Source organism: Symphalangus syndactylus, chromosome 14 (assembly GCF_028878055.3).
Source record: "Symphalangus syndactylus isolate Jambi chromosome 14, NHGRI_mSymSyn1-v2.1_pri, whole genome shotgun sequence".
NCBI classification, from domain to species: Eukaryota; Metazoa; Chordata; class Mammalia; order Primates; family Hylobatidae; genus Symphalangus; species Symphalangus syndactylus.
In genome coordinates this window covers 69,272,811-69,293,354 of record NC_072436.2, presented here as the reverse complement: position 1 = coordinate 69,293,354, position 20,544 = coordinate 69,272,811, and the positions used below count along the sequence as shown (strand labels likewise).

At 41.2% G+C, this 20,544-nt stretch overlaps 3 protein-coding genes across 12 annotated transcripts in view; 1 reads left to right on the top strand and 2 right to left on the bottom strand.

Moving 5' to 3' along the window:
• The window catches only part of MCEE (methylmalonyl-CoA epimerase), a 25,532-nt gene extending 25,167 nt beyond the window's left edge, over positions 1-365 (bottom strand). For 3 of the 10 annotated variants that reach the window (XM_063617877.1, XM_063617879.1, XM_063617876.1), the window contains exon 1: positions 100-178. In XM_063617877.1, the coding sequence (XP_063473947.1) occupies positions 100-104 (5 nt within the window). In that variant the 5' untranslated portion in view covers positions 105-178. Of the gene's footprint in view, positions 1-95 lie in introns of all 10 variants that reach the window. The other 7 variants (XM_055242714.2, XM_063617880.1, XM_055242711.2 and 4 more) reach the window with 7 other exon arrangements.
• PAIP2B (poly(A) binding protein interacting protein 2B) overlaps positions 1-20,544 on the bottom strand; it is a 118,710-nt gene that overhangs the window by 37,708 nt on the left and 60,458 nt on the right. The gene's annotated exons all lie outside the window — the stretch shown is intronic.
• MPHOSPH10 (M-phase phosphoprotein 10) lies at positions 278-20,544 on the top strand. The gene is made up of 11 exons (XM_055242710.2): positions 278-682; positions 2,793-3,474; positions 3,849-4,006; positions 4,842-5,016; positions 8,647-8,788; positions 10,231-10,298; positions 11,661-11,798; positions 14,868-14,978; positions 18,442-18,549; positions 19,666-19,896; positions 20,309-20,544. The coding sequence occupies exons 1-11, from the start codon at positions 594-596 to the stop codon at positions 20,456-20,458; spliced, it is 2,052 nt and encodes a 683-aa protein (XP_055098685.1). The 5' UTR covers positions 278-593; the 3' UTR covers positions 20,459-20,544.

Genomic DNA, 20,544 nt, shown 5'->3' with positions numbered 1-20,544 from the left:
AAGATGCTTTGGCCACGCCGAGGCCTCCTCCGCCCCCGACCGCCGTTCCCACGCGCCCTGCCCCATGGCGAAGGTCGCCGGTGCCCGGTATTCACCTACAGCATTCGCGGCTGCAGTCTTCAGCGCGCGCGCCATTTTGGAAAGCAACACGCCACGTCCAGACTAGCCACGGATGGTGAGAGACGCGCGGCAGAGGGCGGGGCGGGAGGCAGAGGGGGCGGGGACAGACAGGTCAGGGGCGTGGCGAAGGTCGCTGCTTTCCTGCTACAACGCGCGTACTTTAGCTAAAGTACGTAAAGAAACGTAAAGCCAAGACAGGTCACCCTTTGTGGGCCCCTGAAAAATACAAAACGAAGTTTGGAGAGAGTTGAAAGGCGTTTGGGCTGACCATGGAGATTTTTGTTTCCCGCCCCCCTGCAAAAGCGAAAGCTCTCGCGCTGCCATTGGCTCTGGCTGAGGGCGAGTCCGGAACCTGTGCGCCGCGGAACTTTAGGCTCTGAAATCCAAGTTGCGCTAGGCGCATCTTTGCCGCGCGGTTTCCGGGCGGCTCCCTTCCCTTGCATGCGGCGTTGTGTCGGGAGTTGCTGACAGCCATGGCCCCGCAGGTCTGGCGTCGACGGACCCTGGAGCGGTGTCTGACGGAAGTCGGCAAAGCCACAGGTCGGCCCGAGTGCTTCCTCACGTAAGTGCGCAGCTCCTGGGCTCGGGGTGCGACCCGGGTCTCACGTGGACACGGGTTGCAGGCCAACGGCAAATTGTGGAGCTGGGGGAAGATAAGGGGAAACGTAAAATCACTTTTCCCCAAATTTCAGAGTTTATACTTTCGTAGGCTATCAAAATTTTAAAAACTGTTAAAATTTGTATAGATGGATCTCACAGTTGAGTGTTACTGAAATCACTCTAACCTCAATTATTAACGCCTAGAAGCTTCCCTTGGGCTTCTTACGACCCCATCCCTCTACACAGACTGTTGGTTTCTCCTTCCTCCTATGTGCTCCCAAAGCACTTAGCGCTTAACATACTTTATTGACAGTACGAACTTGTCACTTGTCTGTCCACCCCCCATGACTAAGCTTCTTGAGAAATAGAACTTCCATGTCTTTTCCCAACACAAGCGTTTTATATGTATTTTGTTGAAGAATTTAAAATGTGATCTATGAAATTATTACTCATTTATGTTTCAAACCCCAACCTCTCCCTGAGTTCCCAGCTCACAGCAGCTACAGACTGAACTTAGTTTGAATTCCGTAGCACACAACTGGGATATCCGCACTGTACAACTTTTAACGATTTTTAAAATTTTGGTACTGTCAACCATCTCAAATTCATTGCGTCCAAAATAGAGCTGTTGTTTCTGTTTAATAGAATTGTTGTTTCTACCCACCTATATTCTGCCATCCCCTGAAGTCCTTTTCCCATGCACCGCCTGTCAAGCGCGTCCGTGTGAAGAGACCACTAAAACAGGCTTTGTGTAAGCAACAAGGCTGTTTATTCACTTGGGTGCAAGTGGGCTGAGTCCGAAAAGAGAGTCAGCGAATGGTGATGGGGAAGGGGTTGCTTTATAGGAGTTGGGTAGGTAATGGAAAATTACAGTAGAAGGTGGTTATCTATTGTTAGCAGAGGAGGAGGTCACAAGGTACATGGTGGGGAGATCATAAGACTTATTGTCCAGAAGAAGAATGTCACAAGGTCGATTGATCAGTTAAGGTAGGGCAGGGACAAGTCACAATGGAGGAATGTTGTAATGTTGGTTAATCAATTAAGGCAGGAACTGGCTCTTTTATTTCTTTTGTGGTTTTTCGGCTGCCCCAGACTTCTTGGCTCCTGCAGGCCATCTGGACATATATGTGCAGGTCACAGGGGTTACAATGGCTGAGCTTGGGCTCAGAGGCCTGACAACACCACGCAAGCCTTCCCTATCTCAGTAAATGACACTTCTGTCTTTTCAGTTACTCAAACATAAAACTAGGTTTAATGTCTTCGTTTTTCTCTGTTCTATATCCACTTCTTTAGCAATCCTGTCAGTTCTACCTCCAAACTATACTCAGCATATTCACTGCTCTAACTCCAGTCTAAACACCATTATCCTTTGGCTGGAATGCTGCATCAACCTTCTAATCACTGTACTTTCCTCCTCTTCCCTCCTCCCTTTGTTCTTCCTTCGTGTAAATCATCATTTCATCCCTCTGCTTAAAATCTTTTCTCTTTACACTTTAAATGACAAATTCTTACTCCTGAACCATGCATAATTTGGCTCCCATCAGTCTCTCCAGCTTCACCCTCTGCCTCCTTCACACTCTAGCCATGCTCACCTCTAGAGGATTTGCATCTTAGAGGATTTCTTCTGCCTGGAATGCATGTTTCCCAATCTTTATAAGACTATCTCCTTATCTATAGATTTCCTCTTCAGATGTGACATCTAAGAGAGGTTTTCCTTGACCACTATAGCCAAAGCAAATGTTGATCATTGAATGAATAAGTGAATGAATGAATGGAGTGGTATATAATGTAGCAGAATTGATAATTTAAGGTTAATTCACTATATATCTCCAAGCAAATAGATTTGTAATGGTTCTCCTGCCTAAAATCTATACAGCCGATTCACAGATACCTGGTTGACAGGTTTTATATATCAGTGTAGCTCATCAGCTTGTATGTTGTTGGGGGCCAGAATCTATACTTACACTTCATGCAAATTTTATTTTACAAAGGAGTTGGGTTTTTTATTTTTATTAAGAGTGCTGTGAAATTATTACCTATAATTCTAAATCCCACTTACTTCCTCCCAATAGGATTCAAGAGGGATTGGCATCAAAGTTCACTTCTTTAACAAAAGTGCTTTATGACTTTAATAAAATATTAGAGAATGGTAGGATCCATGGAAGCCCCTTGCAAAAACTTGTGATAGCAAATTTTGATGATGAACAGATTTGGCAACAACTGGAATTGCAAAATGAACCAATTTTACAATACTTTCAGAATGCAGTTAGTGAAACAATTAATGATGAAGCTATCAGTCTTCTCCCAGAGAGTGAAGAACAGGAACATGAAGAGGATGGTTCGGAGCTAGAGGCTGATGACGAGGAGGACCTAGAAGATTTAGAGGAGGAGGAGGAAGTGTCAGACATGGGTGATGATGATCCTGAAGTGGGGGAGAGAGCTGAAAACTCAAGCAAATCTGATCTAAGGAAAAGCCCTGTTTTCAGTGATGAGGATTCTGACCTTGACTTTGATATCAGCAAATTGGAACAGCAGAGCAAGGTGCAAAACAAAGGACATGGAAAACCAAGAGAAAAGTCCATAGTAGATGATAAATTCTTCAAACTCTCCGAAATGGAGGCCTATTTAGAAAACATAGAAAAAGAAGAGGAACGAAAAGATGATAATGATGATGAGGAGGAAGATATTGATTTTTTTGAAGATATTGATTCTGATGAAGATGAAGGGGGACTGTTTGGAAATAAAAAACTTAAGGTAAAGTTTTGAGAGAGGAGAGAGCACTTTCCTCCTCCTCAAATTAGCTTTCCTTCTGTTTTTCTAGGAGAGATTTAATTGTAGTTAGAAGATTTAGTGATAAGAAATATTGTGCTCTATCTTATCAGTTATAAATGAATCTGTACTTCCATTCAATTTATGTTCCAGTTGGTCTTATAGTTTTGTGGTAGTGTTATTAGTTGCCATTTTCACCTAATAATTATTTAGTTATTAGTTTAGTTATTAGTTATTAGCTTGTAGTGTTATTAAGTCAGAAAGTAATATATACATACAATATACATACAAATCTATATGCATGTGTTAATATATTTTTCTATCCCTAATTAATAGTTTTTAAAATCTTTTTATTTTAGTCAGGTAAAAGTTCCAGAAATCTGAAATACAAAGATTTTTTTGATCCAGTTGAAAGTGATGAAGACATAACAAGTGTTCATGATGATGAGCTGGATTCAAACAAAGAAGATGATGAAATTGCTGAAGAAGAAGCAGAAGAACTAAGTATTTCGGAAACGTGAGTATTTTGAACCATCCTTTACATTGTAAGCTGGAATTGCCCAATCATTTATGTGTACTCGTAGTTATCAAATGTGTTTGTCTTAGGAAGTTTGATTCTCTAATATCAGATATTCTCAAGATAGCCAGAGGAAAGTCTCTGAATGTAAAGGGACATTAGAGATCACTTAATGAAGAAAAATATCTCTGGTAGTAGCAATCAAACCTTCCTTACCAGGAACTTTGATTTGGTTTTGTGTCAATAAAATCCTGTTATTTTTGTGAGATAAGAGATTTGTATTATAGATTGATGAATAATTTATTTCTATATGTTGGACACTTTTTCTTCTGTTTCTTTTTTTTTTTTTTATTTTTTTTATTTTTTTGAGACGGAGTCTCGCTCTGTCGCCCAGGCTGGAGTGCAGTGGCGCAATCTTGGCTTACTGCAAGCTCCGCCTCCCGGGTTCATGCCATTCTCCTGCCTCAGCCTCCCGAGTAGCGGGGACTACAGGTGCCCGCCACCATGCCCGGCTAATTTTTTTTTGTATTTTTAGTAGAGACGGGGTTTCACCGTGGTCTCGATCTCCTGACCTCGTGATCTGCCTGCCTCGGCCTCCCAAAGTGCTGGGATTACAAGCGTGAGCCACCGCGCCCAGCCTTTCTTCTGTTTCTTACATAGCATTTTACCTAAATAATACCTTTTGTTCCTTAATAACTGAATGATTTTGGAAGTCCTGAGTATTTGGTTGTATTAGGTATGTAAAAGAAGAACTTTATTAAGGGAAAATTTGTTTCCTTTTGTTTTTCTAATGGAAAGTAGTATATTTCTTTTTATAAGAGTTTTGGTATTGTAGGGATGAAGATGATGACCTTGAAGAAAATGAAGACAGTAAACAACATAAAAAAAGCTTGAAAAGAGTGACCTTTGCTTTACCAGATGACGAGGAAACTGAAGAAGATACAGGTGTTTTAAATGTAAAGAAAAATTCTGATGAAGTTAAATCCTCCTTTGAAAAAAGACAGGAAAAGGTAATTAGTAATTTAAGCAATTTTTAATACTTGATATTAATCATCCTTTGAAAACTATTAACCATCCTTTGAAAACAAATATCTTGGCCAGGTGCAGTGGCTCACGCCTGTAATCCTAACACTTTGGTAGTCTGAAGCAAGAGGATCACTTGAGCTCAGGAGTTCAGAAGCAGCCTAGGCAACATAGTGAGACCTTGTCTCTACCAAAAATACAAAAATTAGCTGGGCATGGTGATGTATGCCTGCAGTCCAGCTACTCTGGTGGCTGAGGCGGGAAACTCACTTGAGCCTAGAAGGTTGATGCTGCGGTGGGCTGTGATTGCATCACTGCCCTCTAACCTGGGCAGCAGAGCAAGACCTTGTCTTAAAACAAACAAAAAACCAAAAATCTTACATGGAAAGCATCTGATTTGCAAAAATCAGTGCCTGCATTTCAGTTTGGGGCCTGTGAGTAAAATAGTTGCTTCTGCTGGGCATCGTGGCTCATGCCTATAATCCCAGCACTTTGAGGGGCTGAGGCAGGTGGATCACTTCAGGTCAGGAGTTCGAGACCAGCCTGGCTAACATAGTAAAACCCCATCTCTACGAAAAAAAAAAGCCAGCCGTGGTGGTGGGCACCTATAATCCCAGCTAATCGGGAGGCTGAGGCAGGAGAATCCCTTGAACCCAGGAGGCGGAGGTTGCAGTGAGCCGAGATGGTGCCACTGGACTCCAGCCTGGGCGACAGAGTGTGACTGTCTCAAAAATAAAAAAATTTTTAAAGATAGTTGTTTTTTTCTCTGTCCCTAATGTCTTTATATGTATAGCATGTCTCTCCTGATAAAGCTGTCCTGTGAGCATCTTAACTATTTTGACTGTTTTGGAGGATACCGCATATGTCTTTTTTTTTCTTTTTTGAGATGGAGTTTCACTCTTGTCACCCAGGCTGGAGTGCAGTGGTGTGATCTTAGCTCACTGCAACCTCCACCTCCCAGGTTCAATCAATTTTCCTGCCTCAGCCTCCTGAGTAGTTGGGATTACAGGTGCCCGCCACCACGCCCAACTAATTTTTTTGTATTTTTAGGAGAGACGGGGTTTCACCATGTTGGCCGGCTGGTCTGAAACTCCTGACCTCAGGTGATCCACCCGCCTCGGCCTCCCAAAGTGCTGGGATTACAGGCGTGAGCCACTGCGCCTGGCCTATACCACCTATGTCTTTAAGGTGCTCCGCAGATTTTTGTGAGTGCCAAATAGCCAGAATTTTAATTTATACCATCACAAACATATCTTCCAAAGTTGGTAAAAATTGTTTCTTTGTGTCATGATTTCAGACAAGTGAAATTTCATTTAATTTTTGTAGATGTAGTCTGGCTCTAATAATTTGGCTCTATCCTTTATTTACCTTAAAATTTTTATCACAATAAAAATGAGAATAGGGCCAGGCACAGTGGCTCACACCTGCACTTTGGGAGGCTGAGGAGGGAGGATTGTTTGGAGCCCAGGAATTCGAGACCAACCTGGGCAACAGGGCAAAAGCCTGTCTCCACTAAAAATTAAAAAAATTAGCTGGGAATGGTAGTGTGCGCCTGTAGTCTTTGCTACTCGAGAGGCTGATGGGGGAGGATCTCTTGAGTCCAGGAGTTCAAGGCTGCAGTGAGCTATGATTGTACCACAGCACTCTAGCCTGGGCAACAGAGCTAGAGACTGTCTGAAAAAAGTAAAAAAAGAGTATAGGCAGATAATAAAAGATACCAAGAATATCAAAAGAATTGTTTTTAAAATCTAAGAATCTGAATTAAATCTGTGGTTGTCAGATTGTCCCCAGAAGATAGAGAACTTCTAAGGGAAAAAAAGCACCATTATAAAATATCAATGAATTAGTATCCTTCCATCCCACTCCTCCCACCCTCCCCCAACAAATAAAGAAAGAAAGGTTTGGTTTTATTGTGAAATTACATCAGACCTTCAAGTTAAGTTTCAATAAATCACAAATAATTTATTTCAATTTCCACATATAAAGAATAAAGTAGAACTTTCAAACTTTTTTTTTTTTTTTTTTTTGAAACTGTTAGGACATGAAAACCTAAACCTGACAGAGGTAGCATTAAAACACACACACACACACATACATACATGCATACACAGAGCACAGAGTCTCATTCATGCACAGTGATGCAAAAATCCTACAGCACAGTGGAAAAATTATGCCACACAACTGCATGAACCTTATTCTCTTGAATCAGTATTAGAAAATCTAGTATGATTCCTGACCGCAAGACATTAAGGAGAAAAAACATATAGTCACCTCCATATATGTCAGAAAGACATTTGATAAAATTCAATATTCATTTCTAATTTTTTTTCACTCCTAGCGGAATATAAATACATTTAAGCCAAAAGCTGCCATCATGCATGATGCATGAAATTCTAGAAACATCCCTTTAAGATCAGGAATAAGACAAGATGTCCAGTATTACAGTTACCACTGTTGATTAACATTCTTTTAGACGCATAGGCCAGTGTAACTATAAAAGATAAACGTAAGAGATGAGGAAAACTGCCAGGTGCATCCCAGCACTTTGGGAGATCAAGGCGAGAGGATTGCTTGAGCTCAGGAGTTCGAGACCAGCCTGGACAACATGGTAAGACCTCGTCTCTACAAAAAATACAAAAATTAGTCAGGCGTGGTTGCACGCGCCTGTGGTCCCAGTTATTTGGGAGTCTGAGGTAAGAGGATTGCTTGAGCCTAGGAGGTGGAGGTTGCAGTGAGCTGAGATCACGCAACTGCTCTCCAGCCTAGGCAACTGAGCAAGACTGTCTCAAAAAAAAAAAAAAAAAAAAGATTAGGAATACTGCAGATGTATTTATATTCCACTAGGAGTGAAAAATGAAAGTGTTAGTATTTGGAGAGGAAACCGAATGGATAAACTGAATTGATATTAGGAAAATAAGAGAATTCTGTAAGGTAGCTGAAAAGGCTGGCATCTTATACACTGAAGTCATCATTGTTGTCTTTTAGAAGTTAGAGATAATGGCCAGGCGTGGTGCCTCACGCCTGTAATCCAAGCACTTGGTGAAACCCCATCTCTACTAAAAAATACAAAAATTAGCCGGGCATGGTGGCACACGCCTGTAATTCCAGCTACTCGGGAGGCTGAGGCAGGAGAATTGCTCAGGAGATGGAGGTTGCAGTGAGCTGAGATCACACCACTGCACTCCAGCCTAGGCGACAGAGCGAGACTGCCTCAAAAAAATTTAAAAAAAAAGAAGTTAGAGTAAGAATTTGAGTTTGGAGTCAAAAGGGTCAGACTCCATCAGATACTAATATTCTAATCAAAGAATTACTTGACTTGCGAATAGATAGATCACTTGAATAGAATAGAGCCCAGATACAAACCCAAATGCTGCTGGGGGAGTTTAGTATATTATAAACATGGCATTTTAAATTAATCAGGAAAAGAAATTGTTTGCAGCTCACCCCACCATAGGCAGCAGAAATAGGAAGTCATTGACAGAATAAAAAGATGGCAAGGACAGAATTGTAGAACAGTACATTTCTTGCTTTCCCACTTTTTAAATTATTTTTTGCTTTTACACAAATAGAAGATTTTATTTTATAAATGTATACTAATTATTTTATCTCTTACTTAGATGAATGAAAAAATTGCATCTTTAGAAAAAGAGTTGTTAGAAAAAAAGCCTTGGCAGCTTCAAGGGGAAGTGACAGCACAGAAGAGGCCAGAGAACAGCCTCCTGGAGGAGACCCTACACTTTGACCATGCTGTCCGGATGGGTACGGTGCCCTCTTCTGTAGTTTTCACGTCTGTGCTTACCATGGTTCCATTTCATACAAAGATTTGGGGTGATGTTTCTTTTCCCTCAACTTTTTATTTTAAAAACTTGTGGCCGGGCGCGGTGGCTCACGCTTGTAATCCCAGCACTTTGGGAGGCCGAGGCGGGCGGATCAGGAGGTCAGGAGATCGAGACCACGGTGAAACCCCGTCTCTACTAAAAAATACAAAAAATTAGCCGGGCGCAGTGGCGGGCGCCTGTAGTCCCAGCTACTCGGAGGCTGAGGCAGGAGAATGGCGTGAACCCGGGAGGCGGAGCTTGCAGTGAGCCGAGATTGCGCCACTGCACTCCAGCCCGGGCGACAGAGCGAGACTCTGTCTCAAAAAAAAAAAAAAAAAAAAAAACTTGTAAACACATGGCTTGGCATGGTAGCTCACACCTGTAATCCTGGCACTTTGGGAGGCCGAGGCAGACGGATCACCTGAGGTCAGGAGTTTGAGACAAGCCTGGCCAACATGGTGAAACCCCGTCTCTACTAAAAATATAAAAATCAGCCGGGTATGGTGGCGGATTACAGAATCCCATCTACTCGGGAGGCTGAGGCAGGAGAATCGCTTGAACCCGGAAAGGGGAGGTTGCAGTGAGCCAAGGTTGTGCCACTGTGCTCCAGCCTAGGCAACAGAGCGCCACTCTGTCAAAAAAGAAAAAAACAACTTATAAACACAGAATAGTTGAAAAAATACAACAGTGAACACCTATATGCTATTCAATTGGATTCACCAGTTACCATTTTGTCATATTTGCTCTCTCCCTAGCATATGTAAGATTGTATATGTGCCCTTTAAGTAAGTTGCCAATCTTATGGCACTTCACTTTTAAGTACTTTTGCAGGTATCTTCTAAGAACTAGGACACTCTCCTATGTAATCACAATACCATTAATCCACCCAAAAAATTTAACAATACACTAATGATACCTAACATATAGTTTGTAATCAGCTTTCTTGTAGTAATCTATTTCAAAGGCTTGCATCCTGTCACGGTCCACTGATTAAATTTTGAACTTCAACCTGAAACTGTGTTCATCTCATTGCCTTCTTTCTTGTACCCATTACATCAAAATGAGTTTTCATTTTATTTCAATGGAAGAGAGAATGGAAAAGAGGGGAAGAGTCCCTGGGTACCTTGGGTGAAGTATTAGCACTTACTACCATATGTATCCTAGTTTTGTGGTTTTCAAATTTCAGGGAGCATCACAAGGCTTGTTAAAGCACAGATAGCTGTCCCTCTTCCCCACTTTCTGATTCAGGAAGATGGGGGTGGCCCAGGAATTTGCATTTCTAACAAGTTCCCACGTGTTGCTGATGCTGTGGGTCCAAGGACTGCACTGAATCAGTGGTCTAGTGGGTATCTACCTAATGAATAAACGTTGTATTTCCTTTAGCACCTGTGATTACAGAGGAAACCACCCTTCAACTGGAAGATATCATTAAACAGAGGATAAGAGATCAGGTCAGTAAGAATTAAATTTAACTTAATTGAAATGTCACTGAAATTTTTAGAAATTAACGTGAGACTACTTTGAGAGTAGGACTATTGCTTTTTATTTTCACTTAGTGTTCACAAACCTTAAATCTAGGCTACCTAGTCAGCTTTTGTTGTGTGAGGTACTGCTCTTCAGTAGTACCCAGGAAAGACGAGTATTGTGCCTGAGAGGAGCAAGAAGCCATTATCCTTTCTCGTGAGTCTTGCTGACCTTTTGGGTGGTGCTCAGTGAAGCTGGTGGCTGACCTGTGATGGTTGCACCCAGAACCCTTGGCGTAGTCACAGTATCTGGTGTGGCAAATTATTCAGCATATGTCTTAGTCTTTTTTCTGCTACTTATAACAGAATATCTGAGACTGGGTAACTTAAAAGGAATACAGTTATGGAGGCTGAGAAGTCCAAGGTCGAGGGGCCTTCTTACCAGTGGGGAAGAGTCCCAAGGTGGTGCAGGGCATCACATGGTGAAAGGGCTGAGCATGCTAAGATGCTGGCTCAGGTGTCTCTTGCTCTTCTTAAGAGCCACCATTCCTCCACTGATGATAACCCATTAATCCATAAATGCAGCTGCCATTCATGAGGGCAAAACCCTGGTGATCCAGTCACGTCCTAGAAGGCCCCACATCTGAGTGTTGCCACATCAGGGATTAAGTTTCCACATGAGTTTTGGAGGGGACATTCAAACCCTACCATTGTGGTAGTACTACAGTTTTAAAACCATTTCTCAATGGTGTATTTTTTTCAAATGTTAAAAACCTAGTGGTTTTTGTTGAAGAATTGATCTGATTTTGTAAACTTAGAATAAAACTTAGATATATGGCATGTACAGTAAGAGATGGCTTTATAACATGTATAATGTTTGCCTATACTTGTGGGTCTAAAATAGAAAGGGTTTGAAGGGTGAGTATCACGTGCAGAACATCTTAAAATTTGAAATGAAACATGATAAACTAACTCAAAGCTTGACTTTTAAACAAACTATGATGGGGAAATGTGGAATTTAAGTTGGTAACCAGGTAGGAAGACTCATTTAAAACAGAAAAAGATACTTGAGTAATGCTTTCTTTGGTTTCCTAATGTTTATTCTTTGTGACTTGAATAGTTATTTTAGGAGTTGAAAATTTTCTTTTTGCTATAATTTGCTTACTCTGTAATAATAAGTAATAATAAATATTTATTATAACAATGATATAATAATTTACTATTAATATATTAATGATAATTAATATATTGATAATATTTATTATAATAATATTCCAGAGGAAGATTCTTAAGTGAACCTAGAAATAAATTGTAGGTTTTGTTATGTTCTACCTGCACTTTATGTTTCAGGCTTGGGATGATGTAGTACGTAAAGAAAAACCTAAAGAGGATGCATATGAATATAAAAAGCGTTTAACCTTAGACCATGAGAAGAGTAAATTGAGCCTTGCTGAAATTTATGAACAGGAGTACATCAAACTCAACCAGGTGAGGAAGCCTGTAAGGCAAAACCATTATTATTAAAGAAATAGAAGTAGAGAACTAGGCTTTTTGTGACTGTTGAAATCATGAAACAGAAATCTTGAGCTCTTCGGCTACCTCATGTAAATATGAGACAGAGCATGCTAGGAATAGAAGGGTTCTAATATTCCCACTGGATGTGAGGGGTTGTGGGGGGTTGCTTTGCAATTAGGCTTTGGTCACCTGATACTTTTACAACTCATTACCTTTCTAGCAATTATAGTGGTGCTACAACTTTAAAACCATTTCTCATTGATATTTTGAAGTAACTGATGTATTTTACATGATTATGAATTCATTCTGATTTTTAGGTCTGTTTTTTCTTTCACTTAACTAAAATCTCTGGGCTGGGTGTGGTGGCTCACATCTGTAATCCCAGCACTTTGGGAAGCTGAGGCAGGCGGATTGCTTGAGGTCAGGAGTTTGAGATCTGTCTGGCCAACATGGTGAAACCCCGTCTCTACTAAAAATACGAAAAACTTAGACGGGCATGGTGGCATGTGCCTGTAATCCTAGTTACTCGGGAGGCTGAGGCAGGGGAATTACTTGAACCAGGGAAGTGGAGACTGCAGTGAGCCCAAATTGCCCCACTGCTCTCCAGCCTGGGCGACAGAGTGAGACTCCATCTCAAAAAAAGAAAGAAAGAAAGAAAGAAATCTCTGCTTAAATAATAGGACAAGGTCCTATTCCTAGGAATATTATATGCTGATATAATAATTGAATTATTCCTTCACATTTGATTTATTGGGAATGTGGTTAATATGTACTTAGGGATCAGATGGCATTTTTCTTCTGCAAAAGCCATTTATGATTCCCACCAGATTTTGTTAATGAATGCCTCTCAGCAACAGCAAATTGCCCTCATGCCACTGTGAAATTGAAGAACTGAAAAGATTTGAATTAAAATTCTTCCTGGCTGCCTTGCAATCCAAGGTGGTAGCTGAAGGAGGATGTGTAAAGTTTCATTTGAGTCTTTGAGGAGATTGGGTAGATACGGAAAGTATTTGGTGACCACGAGAATTAAAAATTAGATATGTAATGCAATAGCTTATGCCAGCTCTAAATGTTAGTTTCATTTCTCTCTTAGAAGTCAACAGCCAGTTCAGAAGTTTTTGAGGATGGGCTTGGAGTTCTAGTAGCTAGGCTAGTTCTAGAAGTGAAATGATGGTAAATAGCACATGTAGGAGCCTTTACTCACATTTGTGTATGTAATGTGGCTCAGAAAAATGCTATATAGCCAATATATAGCTACATATTTGATTTTACAGATATTGTTACCTAGAATGAGGTGAAAGGACATGTTTAGGATTTTTTTAAGTGTGAGGTAAGTTAAAATAGTTAGAAGCAGTAGTAGCGTGATGCCTGACTATGGCTGGAAGGTGGGTGCTGATGATGGACATTGGAAACAGACCTGAATGCATCTCTGTCATCAGGATCAGGAGGCAAAGAGCCTATCGTTTCCTAGTTCTGGTGGGTTTCTTTTTTTCATGTCTTAATAACAAGCACACAAAAAGCCCTCTTAGGCATTTAGAATAAGCATTTGGGGCCAAAGGGGACAGAGAGAGAAGCATGAAGTTTTCTTTTTCTCTTCAGTAGAATTAAAATTGCTGTCAATTTTTTCAGTGTGATTTGTGAGAATAAATCTTTAACACATTACGTGTAAATAAAAGAACAAAAAAGTCCCTACCATCCAAATGGATATTTGGATAATTTTATGAAGTCTATATTAACACTTATTTTTTTTCTTTTTTTTTTTTTTGAGACAGAGTCTTGCTTGGTCACCAGGCTGGAGTGCAGTGGCGCAATCTAAGCTCACTGCAACCTCTACGTCTCGGGTCCAAGCAATTCCTCTGCCTCAGCCTCCTGAGTAACTGGGATTACAGGCGCAGCCACCAAGCCCGTCTAATTTTTTGTATTTTAGTAGAGACAGGGTTTCATTATGTTAGCCAGGATGGTCTCGATCTCCTGACCTCGTGATCCGCCCACCTTGGTCTCCAAAAGTGCTGGGATTACAAGCATGAGCCACTGCGCCCAGCCAGCCACCATGCTGGGCCTTTTTTTTTTTTTTTTTTTTTAAATGTGAGATTTATATAACATAAAATGAACCACTTAGTGAACAAATTGGGAGCATTTAGGACAGTGTTATGTAACTACTAGCTCTCTCTAGTTCTAAAACATTTTTATCAGCCCACAATAAAGCCCCATATACATTAAGCAGTTGCTACCCTTTCCTCACTTGCCCCAGCCCCAACAAACCCCAGTCTGCAGTCTATCTCTGTGGATTGGCCTATTTTGAGTATTTGATATAAATGGAACCATACCATATGTGGCCTTCCATTTCTGACCTCTTTCAGTTAGCGTCGTGTTTTCAAGACTGGCATTTGTCAGCGCTTCATTTCTTTTTTATGGTTGCACAGATTCCATTGTGTGTATGTACCACAGTTTATCTGCTCATCCACTGATGGACATTCAGACTGTTTCCACCTTTTGACTGTTAATAGTGCCATGTGCATGTATTTGAGTATCTGTTTTTAATTCTCTTGGTTGTACACCTAGGAGTGGCATTGCTGGGTCAGATGGTAATTCTCTGTGTAGCTTTTTGAAGACCTGCCAAGCTTGTTGCCGCTGTGGCCGCATCATTTTACATTCCTACCTATCAACAATGCACGAGGGTTCCAGTTTCTCCATCCTTGCCAACACTTGTTATCACTTGCTATTTTCCTTTTAAAAGAAAACTGTAGCCGTCTTAAGAGGAATAGCTTAGTTTTTGACAGAAGTAAATACCAAGGTAATTAAATGTTTAAGTTCTGAATATTAGAGGTAATGGTTACCGTAGCTCCTAAAATGCACATCACATCTCTGGTAGGTGCTGGAACCCTCATGGTACTGCTGCTTTTAATTTTGCTTTTGGAATGTTTCTTTGTAGCTGAAGCTTTGGTGATGAGAAGTTGGGAATACCCTCATTGACCTTTAGTGTTTTGTCCTGTGATATATATCAAGTCGCTTAGTTTGACATTGTTGAACTTATTTCCTAAGCAAAAAACAGCAGAAGAAGAAAATCCAGAGCATGTAGAAATTCAGAAGATGATGGATTCCCTCTTCTTAAAATTGGATGCCCTCTCAAACTTCCACTTTATCCCTAAACCGGTAAGTGTGTTAACAGTTCAGTGTGTAGCTAGAGCAGGGTGACCTTCATAGCTTTGATCCTTTGTGAGACTAGCTCTTTATTTTGTTTCAGGATACAAACTTGTAGTTTGCTGTAAATTCCAGGCAGGGTCTCCAAGAGGAAAGCTCACTTCTGGTCCCATGACAGTTCTGGCTCTACCCAGATCTTCAGTGAGCCCCTGCCAGCTGGGGCTGGGCATGGTCAGGCATCATGCTAGTACTGCCTCTTACTATTTTAACTTACCTCACACTTTAAAGACCCTCAGCCATAGCCACAGGGACTCCTCCTTTCCCTACCCTCTCAGTCTTCTGTTGCATTTTCATTGTATAATGGGTTTGGAGACGTATGGATATCTATACCAGCATTTATGGAATATCTGCTGTGTGTCATATTAGGTTCTTTACATACACTAACACTTAATGCACACAACACTGAGGCAGGTACTATAGTTTCCATTTCACAGGGGAGAAAACCAAGGTTTAGGAGATGGGAGAGTGAGAACTAACTCTGGGCCCAGCTGTCTCCGCATGATGTTCCCTCACCAGGCCCAACCCTCTCAAATGCTCCTCCCCTGTCTGTCTGTCACCCAGACTTGGCTCTACCTGTTTATTCCTTGGGGCCTCATCTCCTGCTTACCAGCTTCTGTGAACCCATAAAACTTGCTTGTACCATCCTTTGGTACTTGTTCACCTGTTGCCCTTTGGTGCCTGTGTTGTTGTCTGAAATGGAATGTCATGAATTAAAGACTAGTCTAGAAGTCAGAACCTGAGTTGAGTTCTGCTCCTAACTAGCTTTATGATACAGGCAATCGCTTTACGTTTCATCCATACAGAAGAGCTAATCTCCAAGATCCTTTATTATTAGTTGATGGCTAGGTGATTCCCATGCAAATATTTTGTCTCCTCAGACAGTAAGCTTTTTTTTACCTGGTTTTTTTTTTGGGGGGGGGTATATATGTATGCTTTTAATCCAGTTGTAATTACATGGAAGTAAGTTCTTGATGGCAGGAGCCATCTTTAGATTCCCAAAGTCCCTACTATGGGCTGTGTAAAATAAACAGGTGAAGAGATGAGTGGAATTTTTCAACTCCTCTTGTCCAGCAGGTCTTACTGAGGCGAAGGACGTGGGCCTTTCTGGGCCTTACCTGTGTGATCTGGCTCTTCCCGCCCCTTCGGTCTCCCTTGGCTTGCTATCCCCACCCCCACTGATCTTCTGATTCCTTCAGCAGGCCAAGTCCCTTGTGCTTTCTCGCTGTGCTCTTCCCCTGGCCCAGTAGGCTGCACTTCCTTTTTGGCATGGCTGGCTCCTTATTGCCCAGGCTAGACGCCTTCCCCTCCTTGCAGATGTTCCTTGGCTCCTTACCTAGGGTAGGCTCCCCTTCCTGCCTTGCTGCATGTCTCACCACTTGGCTCCTTTTCCTCATAGCTGCATCGCACATTTGCAGTCATTCACTAGTTGTTCATTGCTCTCTACTTGTCTTCAGGCAGCACAAAATGCAGCTACTGTTCCACTCTGTTCCTCACACTAGCTAGGATCTAACACAGGGAAGCCCTTAGACATTCCTTGGAATATTGGGAAGTGAAGGAGAAGTGAATTTATATATGTCTATGTGCCCCAAATGAAAAGCCTTTCTTTTTTCCCTTAAGAAATGTAGAATTGCTAGTGTAGGTTCCCCTTGATACTACTTTTTTCATGTTCAGGTTGGTATTTCTCACCATCTCTGTAGACTCCATTTACCAATCACAGCCATTATTTTTTGTGGCTTTTTTTTTTTTTTTTTTTTTTTTGAGACAGAATCCCACTCTGTTGCCCAGGCTGGAGTGCAGTGGCATGATCTTGGCTCACTGCAACCTCTGCCTCCCAAGTTTAAGCGATTCTCCTGCCTCGGCCTCCCGAGTAGCTGGGACTACAGGCATGCACCACCACGGCCAGCTAATTTTTTTGTATTTTTAGTAGAGACGGGGTTTCACCATGTTAGCCAGGCTGGTCTCAAACTCCTGACCTCAAATGATCCACCCACCTTGGCCTCCCAAAGTGCTGGGATTACAGGCATGAGTCACCGTGCCCAGGCTTTTGTGGCTTTTTGGACTGTCTTCTTTTTCTCCATATTTCTCTTTAAATGATAGAATGGAACACAGTGTTTTTAATAACAGTTGAACAGTGATCCAGTGGAAGAAATGATTTCTTTCACACTCTCATTTTTCTCTCACTTAGAATCCAGGATCCTATTGTGATTATGGCTTGTTTTTGTTCTTTGTGAAGTTTCCTTGAGCAAATAACTCCATGGACAGGATGGTGATAGGGAAGAAAGAATGCCAATGTAACTGCAAAATGTAACTGCAATATATAGTCACCATTTTAGTTGCAGGATCAGTAAGAAACCTGTTTTAATTACTGGATTTCTTGGGTAGTTCTTTCAAAAAAAGACAAAAATCTGAAGCAGATGGTCTTTCAATTAACATTGCATTCTTTCCCCCTTTTTGTAATTGATAGCTTTGATTTATTTTGATACTGTTTTAGTTTTTCAGTATTATTTCATATTTGTTTATAGAGATGTTTTCAGTAGTTGAAAGATGAGGAAATTTATCAGTAGTCTATCTTTGACTCTTGTTCCCATAAACATCTTTCCTTGCATCTTTTTCCATATACTTCTTAGAGCTAGCTTTCTTTTCTGTAAGCAAAGTCAAGATAATATTAATAGAAATCAGTAAATCTTACCAAACAGCATTAATGGTTGTTTGAGAATGTCCACATGCATGGTAGATAGGAATAGTTGAGGAAGACATGGAAGAACTGATATTTGAAGATGGCAGAAATGTTATGTAAAAATGTAGAAATACGCCGGGCATGGTGGCTCAGGCCTGTAATCCCAGCACTTTGGGAGGCCAAGGTGGGCAGATCACGAGGTCAGGAGATCCGGATCATCCTGGCTAACACGGTGAAACCCCATCTCTACTAAAAATACAGAAAATTAGCCAGGTGTGGTGGCGGGCGCCTGTAGTCCCAGCTACTCGGGAGGCTGAAGCAGGGGAATGGCGTGAACCCGGGAGACGGAGCTTGCAGTGAGCTGAGATCGTGCCAATGCACTCCAGCCTGGGCAACAGAGCGAGACTCTGTAACAAAAGAAAAAAAAAAAAAAAGAAATACATGCTGTTGGAATGGTTTTGAGACAGAAAACCCTAAAATACCCAGGTCTCTGGGATCCTGAAGCAGTGCCATCCCTCAGCACTGCCGTCATGCCAGTCCACTTAGGACTTTGGCTGTCACCGTATCTAACATTTTAAATAGTCTCCATTAGGTTTGCTGACTTTCAAGCAAGTGAAAAAAAGATAATCTCCATGAAGTATTTTATATATTAAACTTTAAGTTAATAGGTTCACAGTTCACACATTTTGTGTTAGAGTCCCTTCTGGCTTCCTATTGAATGTATTATCTCTTTTCTAGCCTGTACCAGAGATTAAAGTTGTGTCAAATCTGCCAGCCATAACCATGGAGGAAGTAGCCCCAGTGAGTGTTAGTGATGCAGCTCTCCTGGCCCCAGAGGAGATCAAGGTAAGAAGCCAATGTTGAAACCTTAAATGTCTGTTACAAGTTAGTTGATTATAGCCAGACTCCATTTATTTAACGTCATTTGCCTTGCACTTGTAGTTCTTATTCCAATGTATCTCCGCAGTTTCTAAGTATAAGCAAACTAGTAATGTTATAATATTCAAATACCAGTCTTCTATATTCTGGCTTTATTATGAGGTACAGGTTTGAGAGTTACTGTAAGAGCAGTTTTAAAATAGCTAGTATCGATATCTTGTTATAATCCAATCCAAATACTAGCAGTGATGTTAAGTTTAAAACAAATTGCTTGCATTGCATATATACTAGCAATAGTTTAGTATCAGCATTTCCCCCTTATTTTATTCATGTAATGCTAATTAGTAATGGCATCTGAATCTAGAATCGAGCATTTGGTTATCAGAAGAGGTTGGATATATCAAATGCAGCAATCCCTGCCATGTGAACATTGACGCTCATTCCTTACACAGTAATAATGGTTTCCACCAGGTGCTCATCTTCCTGGCTGGCTTAGCAGCAGGGCCTTCTTTTTCCCTCCTCATTTGGTTTACCACACCTACACTCACCCCTTCTGTCTGAGCCTCTGCCACCTCAGTGCAGGTGACAGCCCTGGCAGGATAGGCTGGCAGCTGAGGAGAAAAGAGATAAAATTGATCCCCACTAGAGAGATGTTGCCCTTCCCTTCCTCTATTCCTCGGTCTCTGCCCTCTGTCCTCAGTCCAGTTGCTGTCATTAGCAGCTCAGAGCTGAGGCTCCCTCTGGTATGTCCCTGAAGCCCACTGGAATCTAAATGCTGCGGAGGGCTGGCTCCTCTCGTGCTGTTAGGTTGTGAACCCAACTCTCCATGTTGCCGTCTTGTGAATTAGTTTGGGAACTGAACCGTCACTATAAAAGTCTGTGCCTGTCAAAGAACGCATTTCAGGTTTTAAAGAGCTGAGTTACCAACGTTCATTGGAATGCAGGTGGGGATTGCTCTGCATCTTCATGCATTTGGCCACAGATGCACAGCCTGTTTGCTGGCTACCCTGCAGTTTCTTCCATTCCAGTTTCCTAATTGTTAAACTTGATGAACGAATATGTTGGTGGTTATTTTTTTAATAGGAGAAAAATAAAGCTGGAGATATAAAAACAGCTGCTGAAAAAACAGCTACAGACAAGAAACGAGAGCGAAGGAAAAAGAAATATCAAAAGCGTATGAAAATAAAAGAGAAGGAGAAGCGGAGAAAACTGCTTGAAAAGAGCAGTGTAGATCAAGCCGGGAAATACAGCAAAGCAGTAGCTTCGGAGAAGTTAAAACAGCTGACCAAAACTGGCAAAGCTTCCTTCATAAAGGTAAGGACAAGGGAAAGAAAACTGCTCAAGGGGACCTTTGTGGGGGAAGTGGATAGCAAGTGCTGGGTGACTGGAATGTCTGAGCCAGCCGACAGCCCACCTGCGGGATGGAGATGCATGATGCTGACTGGCTGGAATCGCAACCTTTAATGTTCTGGAGTTTTTCATGTAGGGTCCTCACAATAACCTGGGTCCTAGCAGCAGCTTGTCTTCCACTCCTTTCTCTCTTAGATTATAAGAACATTGTAGCAGTATAGAATACCTCTATGCTAACTGATTCAGTTTTCTGTAATTCTAGTCCTTTTTCATATTTATGGTTGTATACATTGTTGTAATGGTGATGTACTATTTTTGGCTTTTTTCACTTATAAGTACATTTTACAGCATAAGCCTGTGGTGTTTTTAATTGCAGGATGAAGGTAAAGACAAGGCCTTAAAGTCCTCTCAAGCATTCTTTTCTAAATTACAAGATCAAGTAAAAATGCAAATCAATGATGCAAAGAAAACAGAAAAGAAAAAGAAGAAAAGACAGGATATTTCTGTTCATAAATTAAAGCTGTAATATATTTTGAATATAATGTAAATATTAATGTGTAAGCTTATATTGTGTCATTGTTCTGTTTTATAATAAAATTCTTGAGAACCTTT

Bases quoted from the DNA above. Each gene is read 5' to 3' on its own strand.
- MPHOSPH10 (XM_055242710.2), top strand. From the start codon at position 594: ATGGCCCCGCAGGTCTGGCGTCGACGGACCCTGGAGCGGTGTCTGACG. The intron at 3,475-3,848 runs GTAAAGTTTTGA...TTTTTATTTTAG, and splicing joins TTGGAAATAAAAAACTTAAG to TCAGGTAAAAGTTCCAGAAA. The intron at 4,007-4,841 runs GTGAGTATTTTG...TTGGTATTGTAG, and splicing joins GAACTAAGTATTTCGGAAAC to GGATGAAGATGATGACCTTG.